General features: G+C 44.4%; 1 protein-coding gene across 1 annotated transcript in view; it reads right to left on the bottom strand.

Moving 5' to 3' along the window:
* Nucleotides 1-22,360, bottom strand: part of SPATA5 (spermatogenesis associated 5) — a 227,007-nt gene that overhangs the window by 48,892 nt on the left and 155,755 nt on the right. Inside the window, exon 15 of the mRNA XM_027853737.1 lies at nt 4,992-5,156. Within this exon, the coding sequence (XP_027709538.1) occupies nt 4,992-5,156 (165 nt within the window). The remainder of the gene's footprint in view (nt 1-4,991; nt 5,157-22,360) is intronic.

Below are 22,360 nucleotides of genomic sequence, written 5' to 3'. Positions count from 1 at the left end.
GATCTGATAGATAATTTTTCCATGCCCCCCCCCAATTTGCTTATGAAATCACCTTTTACATCTAAATCACGTACCCATTTTGAGCTTTTCTTGGCACACAGTGCGAGACGTTGGTGTAAGCCTATTTTCTGCCTACTTTTCTGTTCTCCCAAAAGTTTTTGGGAGAAAAAACAGTGAGTTTTTGCCCGAATCACTAGGATCTTTGGGCTTTTCAAACACTAGGTTACGGGGTTAATTTGGCGCCTCATCTGTTCCATTACTCACTATCTCTACTTCTTATCCAGTAACAAACTGGTTCCCACATTTCCTCAGTTCATGGTACCCTTGGCATCTTGGGGATTTCTGCCAGGCGACCCTGGGCTAAAAGAGATACCTGACAATCCTATTTATTAAGTAGATTAGGTCGAAAATGTAAATGCCCTGCGACACCCTGGGGGTGTGATGTCTCCTACTTTGGGGACCACACACCTAGAACAACAGGTACCCGAGGTTTATGCAGGCAGCCTGGCTCTGGAGTCAGAAAGCCCGGGTTCACATCCTACCCCTGACTCTTAATATCTAAGTGAGCTTGGACAAGTGATTTCATTTTCCTGAGCTTCCGTCTCCTCCCCTTTAAAATAAGACAGTGGGACGAGAAGGCCTCTAGCGTTAGGATGTATAGTTGATACTTGGTCTTCAGGCTCAGTACCTATTCTCCTTTGGCTGTGCTAGCCCTGAAAACAACGAACATTGACTCATAGGAGCCTTCAATCAATAGCAGAAGAATACTTTCAACAGCGAAGTGCAACTAATGTATTTCATTTTCCATTTCTCCTACTCTTCTTTACACACAGCCCACTGGAATTGGTCCCAGCTGTGACTCATATGCACGCATGTATCTCTCCTTTTTTCTGAAAGCTCCTGAGACAGTTTCCAAAACAGACAGGGCAACTCCATGAAAGAGGAACGAATCAATGAAAGAATAAATAAATAAATCATAGAACGAAATGACATTTGCTATTAATAATTATAAAAGCCAAAAAAAAAAATCTAAATGAAAGAAAACAAGGTTGCTCACCCAAAGACAGCTGTTGCTCTCTCTTGGAATGAATGAAGCTCTAACTACATGTCAATGGTCACATGTTCTCCCATGAGCAAGGAAGCCCAATCCAGCAGAAGACAATCCAGCTCCCCAACCAAGGGGAGCAGGGAAGGGAGGAGAGAGTGATGGATGTTGTGTGTGCACGTCAAGCCCACTTGGCAGCTGGCCCTCAGTGCCAGCATCTCTATCCACATGGGGACACACTTACCTCCCTCTGGGATGTACCTCCCCCCATGACATGCAAGGGAGAATTTTCTGTGATATTTTTTGGTGATGAGAAGGACAAAGAGGCTAACAGGATCTAAGTTTAGGGTTGGACTGTGACACAAAGCAGATGGGGCACAACTCAAATGAAAGCCTAAAGATAGTTAAAATAACACCCTCTCCCCACAAACTTGTAAGGGTCAAACCTTACCCTTCTTCAGACCTTACAGAAAGGTTCCCCTTCTATAAATTCCCAAGGATAGAAAAGATTTTGTGAATTACAGGCTCCATACCACCATCTTTTTTTTTTTTTCACACCACCATTTCTAAAAACAGACAGGATGCCAGCAGCTTAAGTCCCCCTGATTTTGCCAAATACACGTCCATGTAGCAGACAAAAAAGTTAATTAAACCAATGTGCATATTATTTCTAATGTATAAAGACCCTATAGGGGCAGGTTGGGTTTTCAGCTGACTGATTATTTTATTCTGGTGGCAGTAGGTGAATCTAAGGTACAATGATCTAAAAAATATTGTTGGGGCTGCTCATGGGCCCATGACAAGGTGAGAGGAGCCTTATTTTGTCCTAGCCTAGTATTTATAGCTGGTAAGTGTCTGATGCTGAATTTGAACTCAGATCTTCCAGTCACCAAGTCCAGAGTGCTACCTACCTCAACACGTATATTTTATACTAAATAAGCCACGTACCAAAGAAAAACTAACAAGTTGGTAGAAGGACTCTTAGCACCAAAAGACATTTTGCCCTGAATTAACAGGTCAATAAGCATTTATTAAGTGCCTACTATGTGCCAGGCATTGTGTTATACTTCCAAATCAAGACTGGCCCTTGGCTGGGTTTTCATTCTGCTTTGTCTTTCCATATACTGATAGCACATTATTTCAGAGTGGGAAAGGCCCACAGATAATAGTGCTGAATGTTGTCTCTTCTCTCCACGGATATGGAACAGAGAGCAGAAATAGCCACATGGCCACAAGCCCCAGGGCAAAGCAATTGAAGGGGTTTACTAAGTGGCTGCTATCACCACCAGACGCTGAAGATACAAAAATTAAAAACAAAGCAGCCCCTGCCCCCAAGAGGCTTCCAATCTATGGATGTTATAAAAAGAATACAATTTTTTTTTCCTTCTGGGGGATGGAACAACAACAATTAGGAGAAAGAGGAAAGGCATCAGCAGGACAAGAGAATTGAACTGAATTAACCTCAAAGAACAAGGGCTTGTAAGGGACAGAACCAAAGAGCAAAACCATTCCAGGCAAAAGCAACCTGTGGATTTGGAAGCTGGTGGGTTTCAGGTATCACCATCATCATCATCACCACCACCATCATCACCATCACCATCATCATCATCACCATCACCATCACCACCATCACCATCACCATCATCATCATCACCATCATCACCATCATCATCACCACCATCATCACCATCACCATCATCACCACCATCATCACCATCACCATCATCACCATCATCACCACCATCATCATCATCACCACCATCATCACCACCACCATCATCACCACCATCATCACCATCACCATCATCACCATCATCACCATCATCATCACCACCATCATCACCATCACCATCATCACCATCACCATCACCACCATCATCATCATCACCATCACCACCATCATCATCACCACCATCATCACCATCATCATCACCACCATCATCATCACCAACACCATCACCATCATCACCATCACCATCATCATCATCACCACCACCATCACCATCACCATCATCACCATCATCATCACCAACATCACCATCATCACCACCACCATCATCATCATCACCATCATCACCATCATCATCTCTTACATTTCTCAATACTTCCTTAGAAGATTTAGAAAACACTCTCCCTCTGAAAATTAGTCTGGACTTAAATTCCTTGACTTTATCAATGTCCACATTTCCTCCCAAGGGAATAAAAGCACTGAAGGCAGGTAATGGCTTATTTTGAATTTCCGGTACTAGGCACAGTGCCTGACACACAGTAAAATGCTTTCCGAATGAATAAATAAACAGGTCGGGCATCGTTAAGGAAAATGTCAAAGTCAACACAGTAAACAGTGACATCAAGACTAGAACCTCATTCTTCTGCTCGTTTCAGCAGACAGTAATGCTTCTCTGCTGACTGCGTATTCAAGAGAGACAGGCCTTAGGTAAGAGTAGACATTAGTGTTATAGATCTAGAGTTGGAAAGGATATGAGAAGTCACCTAATCTAATCTTTTCTTTTTATGGCTAAGAAAATTCAGGGCCTGAGAGTTCAGTGATTTTCCAAAGATCTTACAGGTAGTCAGCAAGAGAGTCAGGATTTGAACCTAAGGCTTCTAACTCCAAATTCCGTATTGTGTCTGCCTCAACATCCCTCTGGTGTGGAGGTTTGCGGAAGGCCTGTCAAGTATGGCGGTAGAATGGATCCCTCTGGCTGCAGGATTACTCCTTCCTCTCCCGCCCTTCTGCAGCATGTGACTTCTCTGGGCGCACTCATGCAGGCTGTAATGTGTCTGTGACTTGAAAGATTACGCTTGGAAGCAACACGCCGCAAAGTTGCAATGGGCACATGCTGAAAGGCCAGTGCTGGCAGATCTCCTTGAGCTCAGGAGTTCTGAGATGCAGTAGGCTCTGGGACTGGGCATCCACACTGAACTTGGCATCAGTATGGAGAACCCCCAGAAGCAAGGGGTCGGGGGAGAGGGGGGGAGGTGGGTGTGGACAACAAACTGTCTACGGTGTCTAAGCACACCAGCCCAGGTCAGCAACAGAGCAGGTCAAAGCTCCCACGCCCATCAGCGTTTCATTGGAGACTTTTGCCTCTGCATAATGGGCATTTCACAGCCCACCCTGCCCCACCCCAGATGTCTCATCACCCCTCTTCTGGGACCGTCATGGATTTTTCCATTACTTAATGTTGACTTCCACTGAGGGATGTTTTTTCTTCTCTTCATGCTGTACTCATAGTATATGTTGTTCTTATGGTTGTCCTGCATCAGTTCATATAAATCTTCCCACATTTCTCTGAATTCCTCACATTCACCATTCTTATTGTACAGTAATATTCTGTTGTGTTGATTTAATCATTCCCCAGTTGAGGGGCACCCACTTTGCTCCCAAATTGGAGTTACCACAGACTTCTTACTATGTATAGTTTGGACCTTTGTAGAATGGAAGGAACAGTGTGGAACACTGTACGACGGAATGAGGCAGAAGACACGGGTTCGAGTCACATTTCCGACAATCACTACCGGTGTGACTGTGGCCAAGTTACTTCCCCTCCCCAGGTCTCAGTTTACTCATTTGTAAAATGAGGGAACTGGAAGAAGTAGAATCCCTCCCCCGTTCTAGATCTTTGACCCCATAGTCTTAGGACTTCTCCGGGATATCTGCCCTCAAGTAAGATCATTCACTTTTCTTGTATAATTCTAAATTGATACACAGTTGGATCATTTCACAGCTCCACCCACAGCACATTAGCATACCTGTCTTCCCACAGGCCCTCCAGCCACGACTGTTCCCATTTTTTTTTTTTAATCATCTTTGCCAATTTGCCTGGTATGAGGTGAAACCTCAGGCTCAGTAGAGTAATTTCAAGTATCTTGGCAGCCAACCAGAAAAGCCCCCAGCTATTTCCCCATGTTCATTTCCCAGGGAAGAGAAGGCTCAGCTTACCTCAGCCCCTGAGTAGGTATCTGTCTGACAAACGAGTTCTTCCAGGTCGACATCCGGACCGACTGGCTTAGAGGAAAACTGCAGCTTGAATATCTCCCTCCTCGTGGCTGTGTCAGGTAAGGGGACGTAGATGATCCGGTCAAATCTCCCAGGTCGCATCAAAGCCTGGAGGGGGCAGAAGACAGGTTGAGCCAGTTAGGGATGGAAAGAGGACACTCTGGAATCAGGGGATTCTATGGAAAAGTGGGATGAAGGAGAGATTTGCTAGAAGATGTCAGAAGGCGTGGTCCAGAGCACTGGACTGGAGTCAGCAAGACCTGCGTCCTGCCTAAGCACTTCCTAGCTGCGTGACCCTGGGCGAGTCACTTATCCTTTGAATGTCATTTCCTCCACCTGTTAAAGGAAGATAACCACACTTACCTCTCAGGGCCATTGTGAGGAGAATTAAGATAAAGGATATAAAACGCATGGCAAACTATAAAGTGCTATAGACACGTCACCTATCATCATCATCATCATCATCATTATTATTATTATTATTATCATTTTTATTACTATTAAAGACAGGTCATGTGATAGGTTTCTTTAGATGCTTGATTTTATGCTCGTAAACAGTTTATAACTTAGATCTAAGAGAGCTACCTGAGTCTGAGCGAGGTTAAGCGGACTGTCCAATGGAAATCCCAATGTGAAACTCCCTCTGCTGACATAAATCAGGAACTTGTAATTGACAGCCTTAGTGTTGCCTAGAACAGCGAGAGGCTAGGTGACTTGCCCAAAGCTGCACAGTCAGTGTGTGCTGGAGGTGAGATGCACACCTGGGTCTTCCTGACTCCTCTATCCTCCGTAGCAGGCTTCCTTTCAGACTGCTGTGTCATGATAAACCAAAGGGAAATCAGACCGTGCATCCCAGTCACATCTTTAATCCTTTACAAAAACCAAACTTCAAATTCGGAGTTCAGTGGGCTTGGGGGATTATTAGCGATGGAGGTGAATATCTGTTCTTTCTCAGATGCAAACATTTGCGAAGCTGGCGTTCAGTCACAGTGTCATTGAAACTTTAGACACGGGTTTGTGCTGTACTCGTATAATCTGCCTTGGGTAGGAAAGTACTCCCACAGCCCGACCCTTTAATGGAACACTTAGCAGCGCTGAGCAGGCAGAAGGCAGCCAGCTGCACCCAGAGTCACTGGGTTTTGCTAGAGGAAATGGCCTTCAGGTGGGCTTGGATCCAATGGAAATTCACCAACATTCTAAAGGTGCAATGGCTGCACGTCTGCAAACGTTACGTCTTCTGAGCTCATTGTGCTGTTGCCCAGAGCTGAACTGCAAATGAAAGGAAGATGTATGCAGACTTTCAGCCACGTGGCAATGGCCTCTACTCCCAATCATCCTCCACTCAGTTGCCAAAGTTATTTCTCAAAGGGTAGGGAAAGCTATGCGCCACTCCCCTGCACAACAGACTCTGGTGACTCTCAATGACCTCCATGATACGACATAAGCCTGGTGTTTAGTTAGCATTTACAACCTGGCCCTTTCCTATCATCATAGTCCTCTCGCCCATAACTACCCTCCATATGCTCTACAATCTAGCTACAATCTCCCGGCCCTGTGGCTTTCACTGTCCATCCCCGTCCCAGCTTTCCTTCCTCACCTTTGCCTTCTGGCCTCCTTCACAATGCAGTTCAAAGCCCATCTTCCTCTACAGGAGTCTTCTCCTGGTCCCCCAGCTGCTAGAACCTCCCCTCTTGAGATTGCCTTCCATCCCTTCTGTATAAACCCTGAAAGGACCTGGTTATATCCATGATTCCATTAGACATCAAGAAACAATAAAACAAAGTCCAAGACTGAAGAAATAGAAGAAAACTTGAAATATCTCACAGGAAAAAAAAAATTTGACCTGAAAAATAAATTGAGGAGAGATAATTTAAGAATTAATGGACTACCTGAAACTACCTGAAAGCCATGATTAACAAAAAATCAGCCTAGACATCATATTTCAAGAAATTATAAAGAAAAACTGCCCAGATACCTTTGCACAGAGGGCAAAGTTGAAATTCAAAGAACCTACCAATTACCTCTTTAAAGAAATTTCAAAATGAAAACTCCCAGGAATACTATAGCCAAAATCTAAAGCTCCTAGGTTAAGAAGAAAATACTTCAAGCAACTAGAAAGAAATAATTCAAATACTGTTGAGCCATAGTCAAGATCATGCGAGATTTAGCAGCTACCACAGTAAAGAAGTAGAGGGCTTAGAATGTGATATCCATAATGCAAAAGAGTTAACTACTATGAAGAATAAAGTACCCATTGGTGGAACTGTGAACTAGTCCAACTATTCTGGAGACCAATCTGGAACTACATTCACAGGCTATAAAATTATGTATATCCTTTGACCCCAAGTTCTACCACCAGGTCTATACCCCAAAGAGAGCAAAGAAAAAGGACCTATATGTACAAAACTGTTTATAGAAGCTCATTTTATGGTGGCAAAGAATTTGAAATTAAAGTGATGTACATTAATTGGGGAATGGCTGAACAAGTTGTGGTATATGATTGTGAGGAAGCACTATTGTGCTATAAGAAATGATGAGCAGGATAGTTTCAGAAAAACTTGGGAAGACTTGTATGAACAATGATCCACCACAGTTCTGAAGGATTCTTGATGAAAAATGTTACTCACTTCCAGAGGGAGAACTGATGAACTCTGGGTACAGAATGAAGCAGATTTTTTTTCCTCTTTATTTTTTTCTTTCTCAACATGACTAATGTGGAAATATGTTTTGCATAACTTCATATGTATAATGAGAATCATATTTCTTAACTTCTTAACGTGGGGTAGGAGAGAGAGAAAAAATTTGGAACTGAAAATAAAAATAAAAAATAAAATTAATATAATAGTCAACACTTTAAAAAAAAAAAAACCAACAAACAAACCCAGTTACCTACTAGGGATAAGGGATAGGGAAATTTCCACTACCAACATAGGTCAGCACTTTCTCTGCAATTTATAGTGGGAGCTAGGTGGCACTGGCCCTGGAGTCAGAAAGACCCATGTTCAAATCTTATCTCAGACACCTACTAGCTGTGTGACCCTGGGCAAGTTATTTAACCTCTGCTTGCCTCAGTTTCCTCATCCGTAAAATGGGAATAATAATAGTACCTACCTCCGAGGTGCTATTTGCTGCACTGTGAGTTTTCAAGTGCTTTATAAAACCTTAAAGCATTATATAAATGTTATTATTATTAGTAGTAGTAGTAGGAGGAGGAGGAGGAGGAGGAGGAGGAGGAGGAGGAGGAGGAGGAAGAGGAGTAATAGTATTGTTACCCCTATTTCATTTAGAATCAAATCCAGGCTTCTCTGCTTAACTTTTAGAGCACTTGACAATTTGGCCCTAACCTGTCTCTGTACCTGTAAATAGGCTGTTTACTGCTACGTGATAGGGCATCATAATCTACTGCCTTTTTCCACAATCTGTATAACTGTCTAGATCAGAGGTTTTTAACCTGGGGTCTGTGAATTCATTTTTAAAAATATTTTAATGACTGTATTCTGATATCATTGGTTTCTCATGTAATCCTACGAATTTCACTTTATGCATTTACAAACATTACTCTAAGGAAGGATCCATAGGCTTTGCCAGAAAACCAAAGGGGTCTATGACACAAAACAGCTTAAGAATTCATGGCCTAGACTACAACTCCCTTCCTTGGCCACTGGAGCCCTCCTCCTATTGTATCCCCCTTTTGGAATACAGGATTCTCAAGGGCAAGGACCATGTCATTTTTACATCTGCATCCTCATCTCCCAGCACAGTGCATGACATGTAGTAGGAACTTTTGCTGACTGACTGATTAGTTGAAATTTTAAGTATTTAAAGAGGGCACAGGAAGGGAGAAGAAGAGGAAAGATGGAGGGGAAGGGGAAGGCTAAGGAGGGAAGGGAAGGGAAAGGAGTTAGACTCTTGGAAGCTCAGAGTAGACTGTGAGGTCTGTGAGAGCCAGAGCTAGCTTTTGTCTTTCTTTGTACCCTCAGCGCTTAGCAAGGCACCTGGCACATAGTAGGTACTTAACAAATGCTTATTGATTGACTAAAAGGAGGTCTATAACTGTAGAGGATCAACAACTTAGAATAAAAAGAACTGGGTCTGACACCAACTGTGTGACCTTGGACATGTCACATAGGATCAAAGATCTCATGATAACACACGCCGTACTTATTTCAGGCTGTTCAGGAAAACCAAATGAAAAAAAAAAAACATACCAAAAAGAACAGCGAAAGGCAGCACGGTTGTCATCAACAGAGTTGGTTTTGGAGTGACTCTGCACAAGTCACTGCCCCCAGGCAATTCCCTCATACTATAAAGTGCCACCTGCTTCCTTACCCAGGAGTTCTCCAAACCAAGAAAAAAACAACCCCAGGTCCAGCCTCTATTCTTAGCCCCTTTGAACACATCTGGAAAAGTCCAGAAATTCTAGGGTATTTTTAAGCATCCTTTGCCGGTAGTATGACTGTCTAGGAGGGTGGAACGCGGACACCACCTCCATTGTTTGCTTCAGGGAATACTGCTCAGCATGACGTCCAGCTTGTTTTTAAAGTCACAGCTGCCCACGGGCAATGCAGTCTGCTACAAATACTGCCTGGTGTGCTGGGCTGATGGCCAACGGGGCTTTTTCCTGCCTGATCTTGTCAGTGAAAGTTCGACTGAAAAAATAGTCGGAAAAGCAGCTTCCTTCCTGAGAAACCCCAATGGTGCTAACACCCTTCCTAAAGGTTCTTTAAAAAGACTGTTCTGGTCTATCTAAGCAGAGAAGAGCAGCCTGAGTGAGGAGACATCCCCCACTGTGAAGGAGTCACCACATGCAAATTCCCAGGGGAGATACACCCCAGCCTTCTCAAGCTCTTCTGTACGCTGGCTGGAAGGAATCAGGTATGGTGGCTTCAGAGCTCCCAACTCCAGTGGAAAGAGCGAGCCTTTTCTGGAATCCTCCTCCAGGCCCAGGGAACCTTGGCCATCCCAAGCGGGAGAAATATCATCCGGGCGGCGCATCCCACCCAGGCCCAAGCAAATCCTCACCATGGTCCTCCAGGAAATCCCAGCACCTCCTACAAACTCTCATAAGGCACCCATTATGGGCCATGCAGCGTATGAGGTGCTAAGCCAAGAAATGGGGAAAGAAGGAGAGGAAGACCTCCACTCAACATGGTAAGCCAACGCTCTCCAGGGGACTTAAAGAAAGATTTGGATGAGACCTACAGAGAAGTCATGAGGGGCTACAGTCTGAATTCAGTGGAGGATTCACCTCAGTTCAGCTGAGCCGAGCTCTTTGTAAACATCTGCCATCTCGAATTGTTAAACAGAGACAACTTGAAGAGGCAATGGGACAAGGAGGTTATAGATTACCCCCCTGCACATGTTAGAGAGAAGGGTAAATAGATTCTCTTGAGGCGATAAGATATGGACACACCACCCTCCGATGGCAGTGTCAACTGCTCAGTGACTTTGGTAATGTCGCCTACCTACAGCCCTACACTAATGGAGGTTCAAGGATCAGAGTCTCACCTTATTTAGCAAATCCTCTCTACTCATAAAGGCAGGGTAGCATGGCAGATGGAAAGCTGGCCTCACTACCAGTGAAACCTGGGTTCAAGGCCCTTAACCTCTCAAGGCTCTATTTACTTTCTCAAACCAGAAATTGTGGAGAAGGTGCCCACTTGCATTGACAATGGAATCCCAGAGATCCACCCCGTATCCCCATCCCCATCCCCATCCCACGGAACGGACTGTGCATGGCACAGCAGTTGCACTACTGGATCAGGGCCTCAGTGCCTCAGTTTTCTCATCTGTGACACAACTCGTATTTAGGTACTGTTGAGATACTTAGGGAGACCATCTGCCTTGGTTTCACCGACAGGCTTTTCACTGAGCGGTCTCTAAGGGGCTTCCATTCCAGGAAATGAGCGATGACTCCAGAGACAAGAGAATGTCTTCTTTGAAAACATGGTACAGACAGGGAATGACTTCAGGTGAGGTGGCTCAGCAGCAAAAGCCGTCTGCTTCACTTTATGGTCCAAGTTATCAAAGCGGAGCAGGCCACAAATCCGGCCAGTCAAGCAATCTCCTCCCCTTAATGGAGCCAATAGTATTTATAACCAAAACTGAAATCTGTCACAAGAGCCTGTAACTCACAGCCATGAGACAGAAGGAGGGAACTGGGGGTTCCCACGTGAGTAGGTTTATGGGATTCCAGGGCACTGGGCACAGCAGCATTTCCTGTGGTGGTGAAGTTCAAATACCACCATTTGAAACAACTACATGACTGACCTCTTCCTCACAGCTTATTATTCAACCACATCAAATAGCCAACACACCCCGAATGGCCCGGACTCCATAGGATGTTTGCCAGATCCATGGCAGGGGAGATGGATGACTTCTGGGGCTTTTGCCATCGAGGAAGCCTGGATGACTTCCTTCTTCAGCAATGGAGTCATCTCCTTTCCAATAGCTCCTATCAGTCTGGGATGGGAGAAAGCGGTGGTGGGGAGGGCTTTGGAGGGACCCACTGCTCATCCACAGATGATCATTGTTGACAGGGCATGACCAACAGAGTAAGCTTTCACGGAAGACACGGTATTGCAGAGAATATGGAACATGGCCAATGGCTGGCAATGGGCAACTCTGTCTTCGTGATATCAGATTTCACAAGTATCCAAGCTAACAACAATGTTGTTAATTATAATGCTCATATGCCAGAGTATCTCCACCAGATGCTTCTTTATGGTATGAAGTTGTGATCTTGAAGGCCATGCCTGTGGAGTATAAGTTCTAAAGGGTCTGACCTAACTGGGAAGACCTTGAGTGTCCACTGAGGGGCTATTTCTGTCACCTGAGGGCCAGTTAGTTTCTAAGTTTGGAAAGGCTCATTGCCAGAAGGTCAATGAATTTGGCGAGGTGGTGTTACACAATTCCCAAAGATTGTAAACTGATGGATATGGAATTTAGGATCTGTTTTGATGAAGGGAGTATCCTTACAGATGCAATCACTTATTTCTGAAGTCTTGAAGTATACCATGGTAAAGGTATGACAGCATGTAGGGGAAAAAGTTAGGAGATGAGAACCAAGAATGGTGCCTGCCAGTCAAAACACGCGTGCCCTCAGATGTCTCTATATAAACGTATAGACACATAAGCAGCCAGGTCATACGGTGGACAGAACACTCACTGGGCCTGCAGTAAGGAAAAACTGAATTCAAATCCAGCATCAGACACTTACTAGCTGAGTGACTATGGGCAAGATGCTTAACCTCTGTCTGCCTCAGTTTCCTCGACTATAAAATAGGGCATATAATATAGCACCGACCTCCCAGGTTTGTGCAAGGATAAAATTTGTAAAGCATTTTGTAAGCCTTAAAGCACTACATTAATTAAATAAATAGTGTGGCCTTTCACTATACTGCTACTATTACTACTACCACCACCACCACCACCACTACCACTATTACTACTATTACTGCTGCTGCTAGCACAAAGTATGAGTAAGAACTAAGATGAACAAGACACAATAAATCAAGGCAATAAATATGACCTCCTAGGGATCATGGGGACCGGGTGCAATGGAAACTGTCTTCAGGGTAGCTTAGGAGGTATGCAGCACCCTGAAGAGAAAGATCATAGGTAAAAACTGGGAAGGGGGAGTAGCACGGCACACAAAGAAGACAGATGTTTATGAGGAAATCCAAGGCTCAGAAGGGGTAAATATGGCAGACGAAGGCCAACGGCGGCTGAAAGAGAAGTGATATTGTCATCAGACCATACTACACATTATCCGGACAGAGAGAAGCACAAGATAAGGAGGCTGAGAAACGGATCTCAAGGCTGGTCCAGGACTATGATGCAGAAGTGACGGGGTACTTCAGTTATCAGGGCATCTGCCAAAGCAGAGCAGCTAATGGGTTCTTGACTTGCCTTCATCACAACGTCCTCCCTCCAAAGGGAGAGGCGCCAAGAAGGAGAAGTCTTTTCTGGCCCTGATTCTCAGGTTGAACAAGGCCCAGAGAGATGGAAAGATAAAGATTATGCTCAGATAAGGGATTCTGGAGCTCATGAATATCCAAGCACAGGGATCATGTGCAAAGGAGAGACCGAGGGTAGGAGCAACCCTACGAGCAGCTGATGTGGACTAGAAGAGACTATCATAGGAGCGGAAGAAACTGAGGCACTGGGAAGTTAGAGTATCTGATGGAACATGTATTGAAGTCTCCAGAATGGGGGCAGGAGGCGGGGTAGAGTTCCACATACTCAGGACAGGCATATGCTTGAACACAGACTAGTCTGTGGAAGAGACGTCTTCCACATGTCTTAAACCACTGCAGAATTCATTGGCTGCCCTCGAGATGGAGGTCATTTTTTTTTTCTTTCTTTCTTTCCAGCTAAACAGGGTTATCCATCAAGTAACAGGGAAACTTCCTGTTTTCAAGCAGCCGAGGAGGCCTGACATCCAACTCAAATACTGAGCTTGGCAAGAGACCACTGTGCTGAGAGATGCCTTTAGAACCATGCTCCCGTCCCCCCTGAAGGCTCAATGTAAAAGGAGAGGGGGTTGGTCCCCAACCCTCCCACCTTCATCTCCATCAAGGGAGCGAAATACCACGACCACAACAGCTAGATGACAAAGGTTACTGCAGCTCTGACAGACGTTGCTGAATAACCCCAGAATGACAGGAGTAAGGGGGAGAAAAGGGCCCCATGTGAAAACAAAAACTGAACTCCACCCAAACATTATGCGTCTTTACCAAAAATATAGAAGGCTGTAGCAAAAAGTCAGCCACAATAGGTAACCCAGCCCTTTTTGTAACTAATTTGGGTCACTGGCCATTAGCTAGGCAGCAAGGGGGAGGGGAATAAACTCTGGTCTTAGCATCTAAAGACACACAATAGCTGCATAGTTCTAGGTAAGTCACTTCCTTGCCCTGTGCCTCAGTTTCCTCATCTGCAAATCATGATGACATCATCTGCCCCACAGGGTTACTGTGAAGAAAGTGTATTGCAAATTCCATTTGTAACCTTTTAAGGTTTTGTGAACCTTAAAGAGAAAGGTTAGAAAAACAGAACCCTATTAATAATTAGGTTAATTATTTAACTTAATTAAGCAGGGTGGACCCAAGTGATCTACAAAATGGTCAACTCATTTTCAATGACTTAAAACAACGGACTTGACTTCAGCTCACTCAGTGTTACACTCTGGCTACAGGTCACCATATCCTTTTTTTTTTTTTTTTGCATGTTCTTTTGATTTAGGACAGTTGTGTTTGGTAAATGGGATGACAAGGACCTTTCTGGGTTATCAAGATTTTCAGCATAAGACAGAGTAGGTAATTGATTTTTATGCATGGCAACTGATGCCTAACAGTTCACAGAATCAGTAAAGTATAAAATTTTGAATATTATGGAAAAAGCTCCAGAATTAAAGTCAGGGTATGACCAGGGTTGGAGACTCACCTCTCAGTCAAGTACTTATTATATGCCAGGCACTACGCTGTTAGGGTAATTTTCTCGTGGGAGTTCTAGCTTCTCTCAGCAGAAGCTGAGGGTCACAACCTGTTGCGTGGCAAAAACAAGAAGTCTCACAAGACCTCTCCTTTGCTGACACGCAGCTCCCACGGTTGGCTCGGCTCTCCTCTCACTGGGAGAAAAATCCTACTCATACCCCTGACACGAGGCTGCAGGTGTCCAGCAGACTTGGTGATTGGCTATCACGTGGAGATCACGCTTTGATCAGGTGTTTCTAGGGATATAAAAGAAAGCTACTAGCACTTAATAAACGGAGCTTCTGCCTGCTTGCTGTCTCCCGCCTCCTCGATGCGCCTCCGGGTTAAGAGTATTGAGCTGGTCTCTTGCTCACCACTGCAGCGGCCACGTCACTATGCTAAGCACCAAAGATACAAAAAAGGCCAAAAACTGGGGTGAAAACACAGCATAGCTTTTTGTAGTGGGAAAGAACTAGGGGAAAAAAAAAAAGAAAAGCCAATGCCCATTGATGGCTCAACAAGTTGTGACCCATGAATGCGATAAATAAATAACTACGTGACGGTGAACGGGAAGATTTACATGAACTGATGCAAAGTGAGGAGAGCAGAACCAAGAGAACAATGTGGGCCATGACTACAAGATATGAGAGTGCTCCTCCCTTCCTTCTTTACAGAAGTGGGGCTCTGGGCTGGGTCAACTTGGTTAGTGTTCACAAATGGATTTTTTTTCCCTTCTGGATTTTGTAACAAAGGATGCTACTAGAAACAAAAGTGATATAAAATCACAGCAATGTAGAAATGTTAGGCAACCAGGAGTGTGACTTCACAACCACTTGGAGCCTCACTTTCCTCACCTATAAAATAGATAATCAAAGTAGTTGTTGTGAGGATCCGATGATATAAAATATGTAAGACGCACCATCACCCTTACGGGGCTCTATGTATGATGATGATGATGATGATGATGATGATGATGACATAGGCTTCCTTCAAGACCCAGATAAAACTGCCCCTTCTTCAAAGAATCCTCCTCAGTGCTAGGTCCTTCCTCCAAGATTATCTCCCATTTATTCTGAACATATTTTGTTTGTATATGTAATTACTTACATGTGGTCCCCCCTCATTACAATGTGAGCTCCTTGAAGGCAGGAACTTTTCTTTGCCTTTCTTCATCCCGCCAAGCTTAATACAGTGCCCAGAACACTGTGGGTGCTTAATTGACACTTCATGATTTGACATGGCTTAGAAAATAATACTTTTATTATGTACCTCATAGCTTTGTTATAAGGAACAATTCAAGTAATGTATATAAAGAGCTTTTAAATCTTTCAAGGCTATATATTGTTGTTCAGTCATTTTTCAGTCGTGTCCGACTCTTCATGACCCCATTTGGGAGTTTTCTTGGCAAAGATACTGGAGTGATTTGCCATTTCCTTCTCCAGCTCATTTTCCAGATAAGGAAACTGAGACAAATAGAGTTAAGTGACTTGCCCAAGGTCACACAGCTAGTAAGGAATTTTAAAATACAGTTAATTCACTGACTAAAACTAACAGGGAGGGGTCTTATTTCCTTCAAAACTTATTTTATATGTGTGTGTGTGTGTGTCTGTGTTTGTGTACTATGTATACATATATACACACACATATAGAGAGAGGTGAGGGGCTCTAGGTAATGTCAGATTGGATCAATTTGTTGGTTAGTTTTCATGAATTGATTTTCTTTTCTCTTCTGGATTTTGTAACAAGAGATGTATATATAATACATATACCTATATACATATATGTAGATATAGATATGAATGTAGATGTAGATGTAGACATAGATATATACATGAATGTAGATGTAGATACAGATATAGTCATAGACAGATATAGATATGAGTGTAGACATAGGCATAGATATAGATATAGACACAGACATAGATATAGATATAGACACAGACATAGGCATTGATACAGATATGAATGTAGACACAGATATAGATATCGATATTTGCCATCCAGGTGTCAGAGAATCATCTGAAGATGGGAGTGAAGTCCTGATGGGCAGACAGATTTTTCTGCACAGTAAAATCTCTCTTCATTGCAATTAGATTCTGATTTACGGAAACAAATTTATTCCAGACACTCAACACTAGGGCTCCTTTCTTCTGAGAGGACTAACACTGTATCTTTCACCTTCTCCAGTATGTTAATGATTCCTCTAAAAGACAACTGTCTCTGACAAGTACCCATTCTACTCAAGGTGTGAGTGTGGGAAGAAACAGGCAATGCATCCATTTTTGACCATGATGTAATACAAAGACTTCTGGGTTATGTGACCAAGAAGATGGAGGACTAGACATTTACTCAGATCCTCATGACCTCTCAAACTCGAATTTTGTACAGGAGGTGGAGCAATTTCAGCTGTCTTCATGGTCTAGGACATCAAGAACACAACAAGGTAAAAACCCAATGATCTAACAACAGGGAAAGTTAATAATTTCTAACCTCTAATGCACTCACTCAACACTCCCATTGACCACCACATTCAGGCAGCAGGCCTGCACAAGTCGATCCCTAGGCTTCCAACCAAACTCAACTCCACACCTCCCCGCAACTCCTCCAATGTTCAAACAGCAAATCCAAATAGCAGAAACTTGCTTGGTTTTGAGTGGCAGTGCTCCGAGATTAGTCAGAGAACTGAGGAAAAGAGGGACCTGGGGAAGGACATCTGTGTGTCGCTTGGTGGCAGTCCACTAAGACCCAGTATCCAGAATCCATATGGACCCGTCCTTGGTCTTTCCCCAAAAGTCATCTGGGACAGAGACTGATGAATCATGAACTGGTCAGTGTGGTAGGAGATAGAAATGGCTTTGGGATTTAACCCTCAGAGAAACCACCACCAGAAGGAAGGAATTAGAAAATCAGCAAGAGGAGAAAATAGGGGAAAAATAAAGGAGAATGTGATGTAGTCCAATCAAGTCAAAGGCTAACAACAAAGGGAAAACAATTCCTAAGGTCTTTCAAGAAGAAGAAAGCCTACAGCAGAATGGTCCGGGAGGCAAAGGGAGGGACTGAAGAAAGAGGAAAGAAATGGGGAAATCTTATTTCATTAGTGGGAGAGTGTGCCACCACCGAAGAATGCTCCTATGGGAGAAGAGGGAGATGGGGCCTCACCATGGGTATGACTTGTAGGGGTTCGGTGCTTAGAGAGACCATCCATCCTGCCTCAGGAGATACCAGAAGGAATTGCTGCCAAGAAGAATGGGAGGACACAGATCCAGGGGGAAGATTTCAAGGCGAATGGAAAAAACAAAAAAGACTATCCCTGGATGAACAGAGCAACCTGGGACATCAGAAATTCCAACCATGGGTCAAAAGCCTCTCCGTCATATGCAGACACGGGCCCAGGGCAAGATCTACAAAGACAAACTGCTTAGAAGGAACCCAAAATTGGCACCTTAGAAACTTTAATTCCATGAAGAACGCAGAGGCTAAAGAAGGACTAAGCAAGAATAAGGGCCATGAGGCAAAGACAGAAATCTAGAACAGACTGAAAAGGAAGATAAGTAATGAAGAGAATGAAGGAAAGGAATCCTTTTTAGAAAAGGGTGCAGAAAGCGAAATAAAAAAAAAACCTAACAAGGAAGGAGAGAAGAGGAAGGGGGATGTTACTTGACCACCTAACCCAATGCAATAAAATTACAGCCAACAAAGGGTAGTTGAGGAAAAGATTAAAATAAATTGGAGGCTGAATACAACAATCCTCAAGTACCGTCAATCGAAGACATCTCATTGCTTTTTAATTCAACCTCCTCCGCTTGGACTGGGGTTTCAAATACATATAAAGAGAAAACTGGGGAAAGAAAAGAATTGTTAAGGAACCCAGGACTGGCTGGGCCCTCTTTGGCCCAAAGCCCCTTGTTCTCTAATAAACCCAGACTTTTTCACTATCTGGACCAAGAGGAGAGCGGAGAACCACGTGGCGTCTGAGGGCCCCTCAAGACCGAGAACCTCGTCACAGACACACGTAAAACCCAGAGGACACAGGGCGAGGCCATCACAGAACCAGGCAGAATCCCTTGCACGTACTAAGTGCTTCATAAACGTCTGGTAAATTCAGGTGAGTCCAGGCCATCAAGTCCAAATCTCTCATTTCACAGATGAGAAAACGGAGGCCCAGCATGAGGGGAAGTGAATGCCTGCATCTAATACCCTGCAGGAAGCCACAGGTGAATGTTCTGGTCCCACCCAGCCTGCCAGAGCCAGCCCGCTGGAGGTCAGTTAGCTCTCTGGGACTGTTAAGCCTGCAAGGAATGAAGGAGCAGGGGGGTGGGTGGGATGGGGGGCGAGGGGAGAGTGACTTTGTACATTCAGAAACAGCCAGCTGGGGTCCCGGAGGAAGTCCCCTGACGGAGTGAAAAGGCCACAGCACCAAAGATTGAAGCCACGTGTGGGGAGCGCATGGAGAATGACAGCAAACTTTACAGTGGAATCCCCGGAGGCTGCAGGTCTCCACAGCCGGACCGATGGGAACCAGCGATGTGAAAATGCCATGGGGCCCAGCCACTCACAAACTGAGATCAGGACGTTGGAAGAATTTGGGAAAACCAAAGGCAGACACACCCCTAAGTACTGGGGCCCCTCCCCCAAAGGGGTTATTAAAACAGCCCGATGGAAAGGCTACACGTCAATTCTGGGGGACTCCAGGAGGGATCAAAGACATCCATGAGCACAACCGCCATCTTCCCATGCCAAGACAAACGTGTTTCCCAGAAGGAACTGGGGAAGATGGGAGGTTAAGAGAAAGAATATTATGACTGGTCCTCTCTGATCCAAAGTTACTTCCCCCATAAAAGTGAGAGCTCAGGTCTGGGGGGATTGGCCCATTACAGATTATTGTGGCATTGTGGAAATTCCAACAGACGTAGCCAGAGTGCTGCATGGGGACTGCCCAGCCGAGCATCTCTTGTTCTTCCTACGTGATCAGGAACCTTTCCCCCCACATATTTCCTTCATAACATCTTTTAATTAACAACAGATAATAATGGGAAACATTAATGAGTTCTGTACAAATAGTATCTCATTTGATCCTCACAACAACCCTGGCAATATTATTATCCCCATTTTACAGAGGAAAAAACTGAAGCAGAGGTTAAGTAACTTGCCCAGGGTCACACAGATAGTAAGCGTCTGAGGTCAGTTTTGAACTCAGGTCTTCCTGACTCTAAGTCCACCGTTCTATTCTCTGAACTAGTTGTCTCATACAGACTAATTAATTTAAATGTAAGTAGTTACTAAGTAAGTTTATTTGATTGTATTAACATATTGCCTGGTATATATCAACCACCCCTTCCTTCCTTTCTTCCTTCCTTCCTTCCTTCCTTCCTCTGCCTTGCCCTGCAAAGTGGGCACACTGTGCTAGACAGGAGTCAGAAAGACTTGAATTCAAACCTAGCCTCAGACATTGACTACTTGGGCAAGTCACTGAACCCTGTGTGCCTCAGTTTCCTCATTTGTAAACGGGGACAATAATAGCAACTATCAGGGCTGTTGTGATGATCAAATGAGATATTAATTGGAAAACACTTTGCCAGCGCCTGGCACACATTAAGTGCTATATAAATGCTAACTATGATTATTATTATTATTGGTGGTGGTGTTGGCACCATTACCCCACAGGGTGTCATGAGGACCAAATGAAATGATGATTGTAAAGCTCTCAGCACAGAACCTGGCACAGAGTAAGCTCGTGGTTTTTTGCTGGTGTCATCATCAACCATAGCCCCTTGCCTTCTTTTCTTCCTTCCTCCCACTACTGTTCAATACGGAAAGGCAGCTGGCCGTAATGGCTGGAGAGCCAGCCTTTGCATTCAGAAAGCCCAGGCAGGCTCACGTCCCACCATATTCTTCTCCTTTCTGTGTCCCCAGACAGCTGCTCAGACTCCCAGCTGAAAAGCAGGTGCCCATCTACAGTGGAAGAGGGATTTCCTCACCAGGCGAGCTCTTTATGATGAAATCACAGATTTTAGGGGGAAAAACACAATTTTTCAAAGTCATGTTTTTAAGAAAATATTCAGTTTATAAGAAGTGGTGCATGAGGAATTTGGGGGAGGGATGAATATAATCTAGAAGTGAGGGTGATATAAAAAGTGAAAGATGTGAAAAAAATTATCTTAAAACCATTCTATTTTAAAAAAAGAAAGAAAGAAAAGGAGTTAAAACGGGAAACCTCTTCCCCTGCTGCCTCTCTCATTTCTTTCTCTGGAAAAAGTCACGTTTCACCAGCTCCCCTGAGGACGCGTACGCTGCAGACCTCCTGCCACATCAGAGTTCATATTTTACATCACGGCCGGAAGTCTGATGCTATCAATTCTGAGTGGATCCCAAGGCCACAGGAAGCGGGGGGGGGGGGGGCCCTGGGGACACAGCTGCTAATAGTTACCGAGCTCTAGCGTGGGGAGGAATTTGGAAATCGGGATGATTGCCTGTATTCACTCCACAGGGGCAAAGGAAGGGGGAGGTAGAAACACTGAAGAGCCACGGACCGCTCTCCAAAAGGCTATGGCTGACATACTGAAAACAGCCCCTACCTGGGAATGGGTTAGCACTTAGGAAAGGAGGCCCTGGGAGGAAGGTCCAGGAGGGTGCACCCCATGGCCAAGACCCACAGGTGGACCCCAGGTGTGCCATGCATCATCACTTAGGGGTTTCCCCCACTCCCAACACCTCCCCATTTTTCACTAAGGCCTCTTAACTTGAGGCCAGTGTTTTGTTTTTTAAATATTTTGATAACTGTATTGCAATAGAATTAAATCCCTTTGTAAATCTATATATTCTATTTTATGCATTGAAAAGCATTATTCTGCAAAGGCGTCCATAGGGCTCACTAGACTGCCAAAGGGGACCACAACATAAAAAATGTTAAGAACTCTGGACTGAAGGACCGACCTCCTCAGGGATACTTCCATCCATCCACAGAATTTCAACGACTTGACACACTTATTTTTCCTTTCCTGAAAATGACCAGTGCCATGCAGACAAGTGACCGATGTATTGGGAAGGAATCCTGGAGGCAAGTGGGTATAACAGAAAGGACACTGGAGTCCCAGTCAGGGAACCTGGCATTTGCTCCTTGGATGATCCTAGGCAAGACCTTGGCCGCCTTCTTGCGTTCCTCCTAAAGGTGGCGCAGGGGATAGAGTGGTGGACTCAAAGATGGAAAGACCTGAGTTTGAGTACCACTCCTATCCACACTGGATACCTGAGTGACCCTGTACAAGTCACTTCTCTTGTGCCTCAGTTTCTCCATTTGTAAAATGAGGGATAATAAAAACACCCATCTCCTAGGCCTGTGTAAGAATCAAATGGGCTAATACTTGTGTTCACATAGGAGTACCCTGAAGGCTTGAAAGTGCTATGTAAATGCTAGCTATTATTATTATCCTGAGGAAGGCAGCTGAAGGATTACGAGTGCCACTTTACACATGGAGGAACTGTGGCTCTTTGAGGTCTGGGAACTTGACCAAAACCACAGAAAGTGACAGAGCCATGAATCTAACTGAGGTCTTCTGCCTCCAACGGCAGTGGTCTTCCCAACAGACAACACTGCTTCTCAAAAGCAAATTTTTATTGTTCCGTTGTTAAGTCCCGTCTGACTCTTCCCCATTTAGGGTTTTCTTGGCAAAGACACTAGAGTGGTTTGCCATTTCCTTCTCCAGATCATTTGACAAATGAGGAAACTGAGGCAAACAGGGTAAAGTGATTTTCCCAGGGTCACACAACTAGCAAGTATCTGAGGCCAGATTTGAACTCAGAAAGATGAGTTTTCCTGACTCCAAGCCTGGCACTTTATCC

The sequence above is a fragment of the Vombatus ursinus genome, unplaced genomic scaffold (assembly GCF_900497805.2).
Source record: "Vombatus ursinus unplaced genomic scaffold, bare-nosed wombat genome assembly UNPS02010193.1, whole genome shotgun sequence".
NCBI classification, from domain to species: Eukaryota; Metazoa; Chordata; class Mammalia; order Diprotodontia; family Vombatidae; genus Vombatus; species Vombatus ursinus.
The sequence above is the reverse complement of the archived record's forward strand: the minus strand, read 5'-3'. Positions and strand labels throughout refer to the sequence as shown.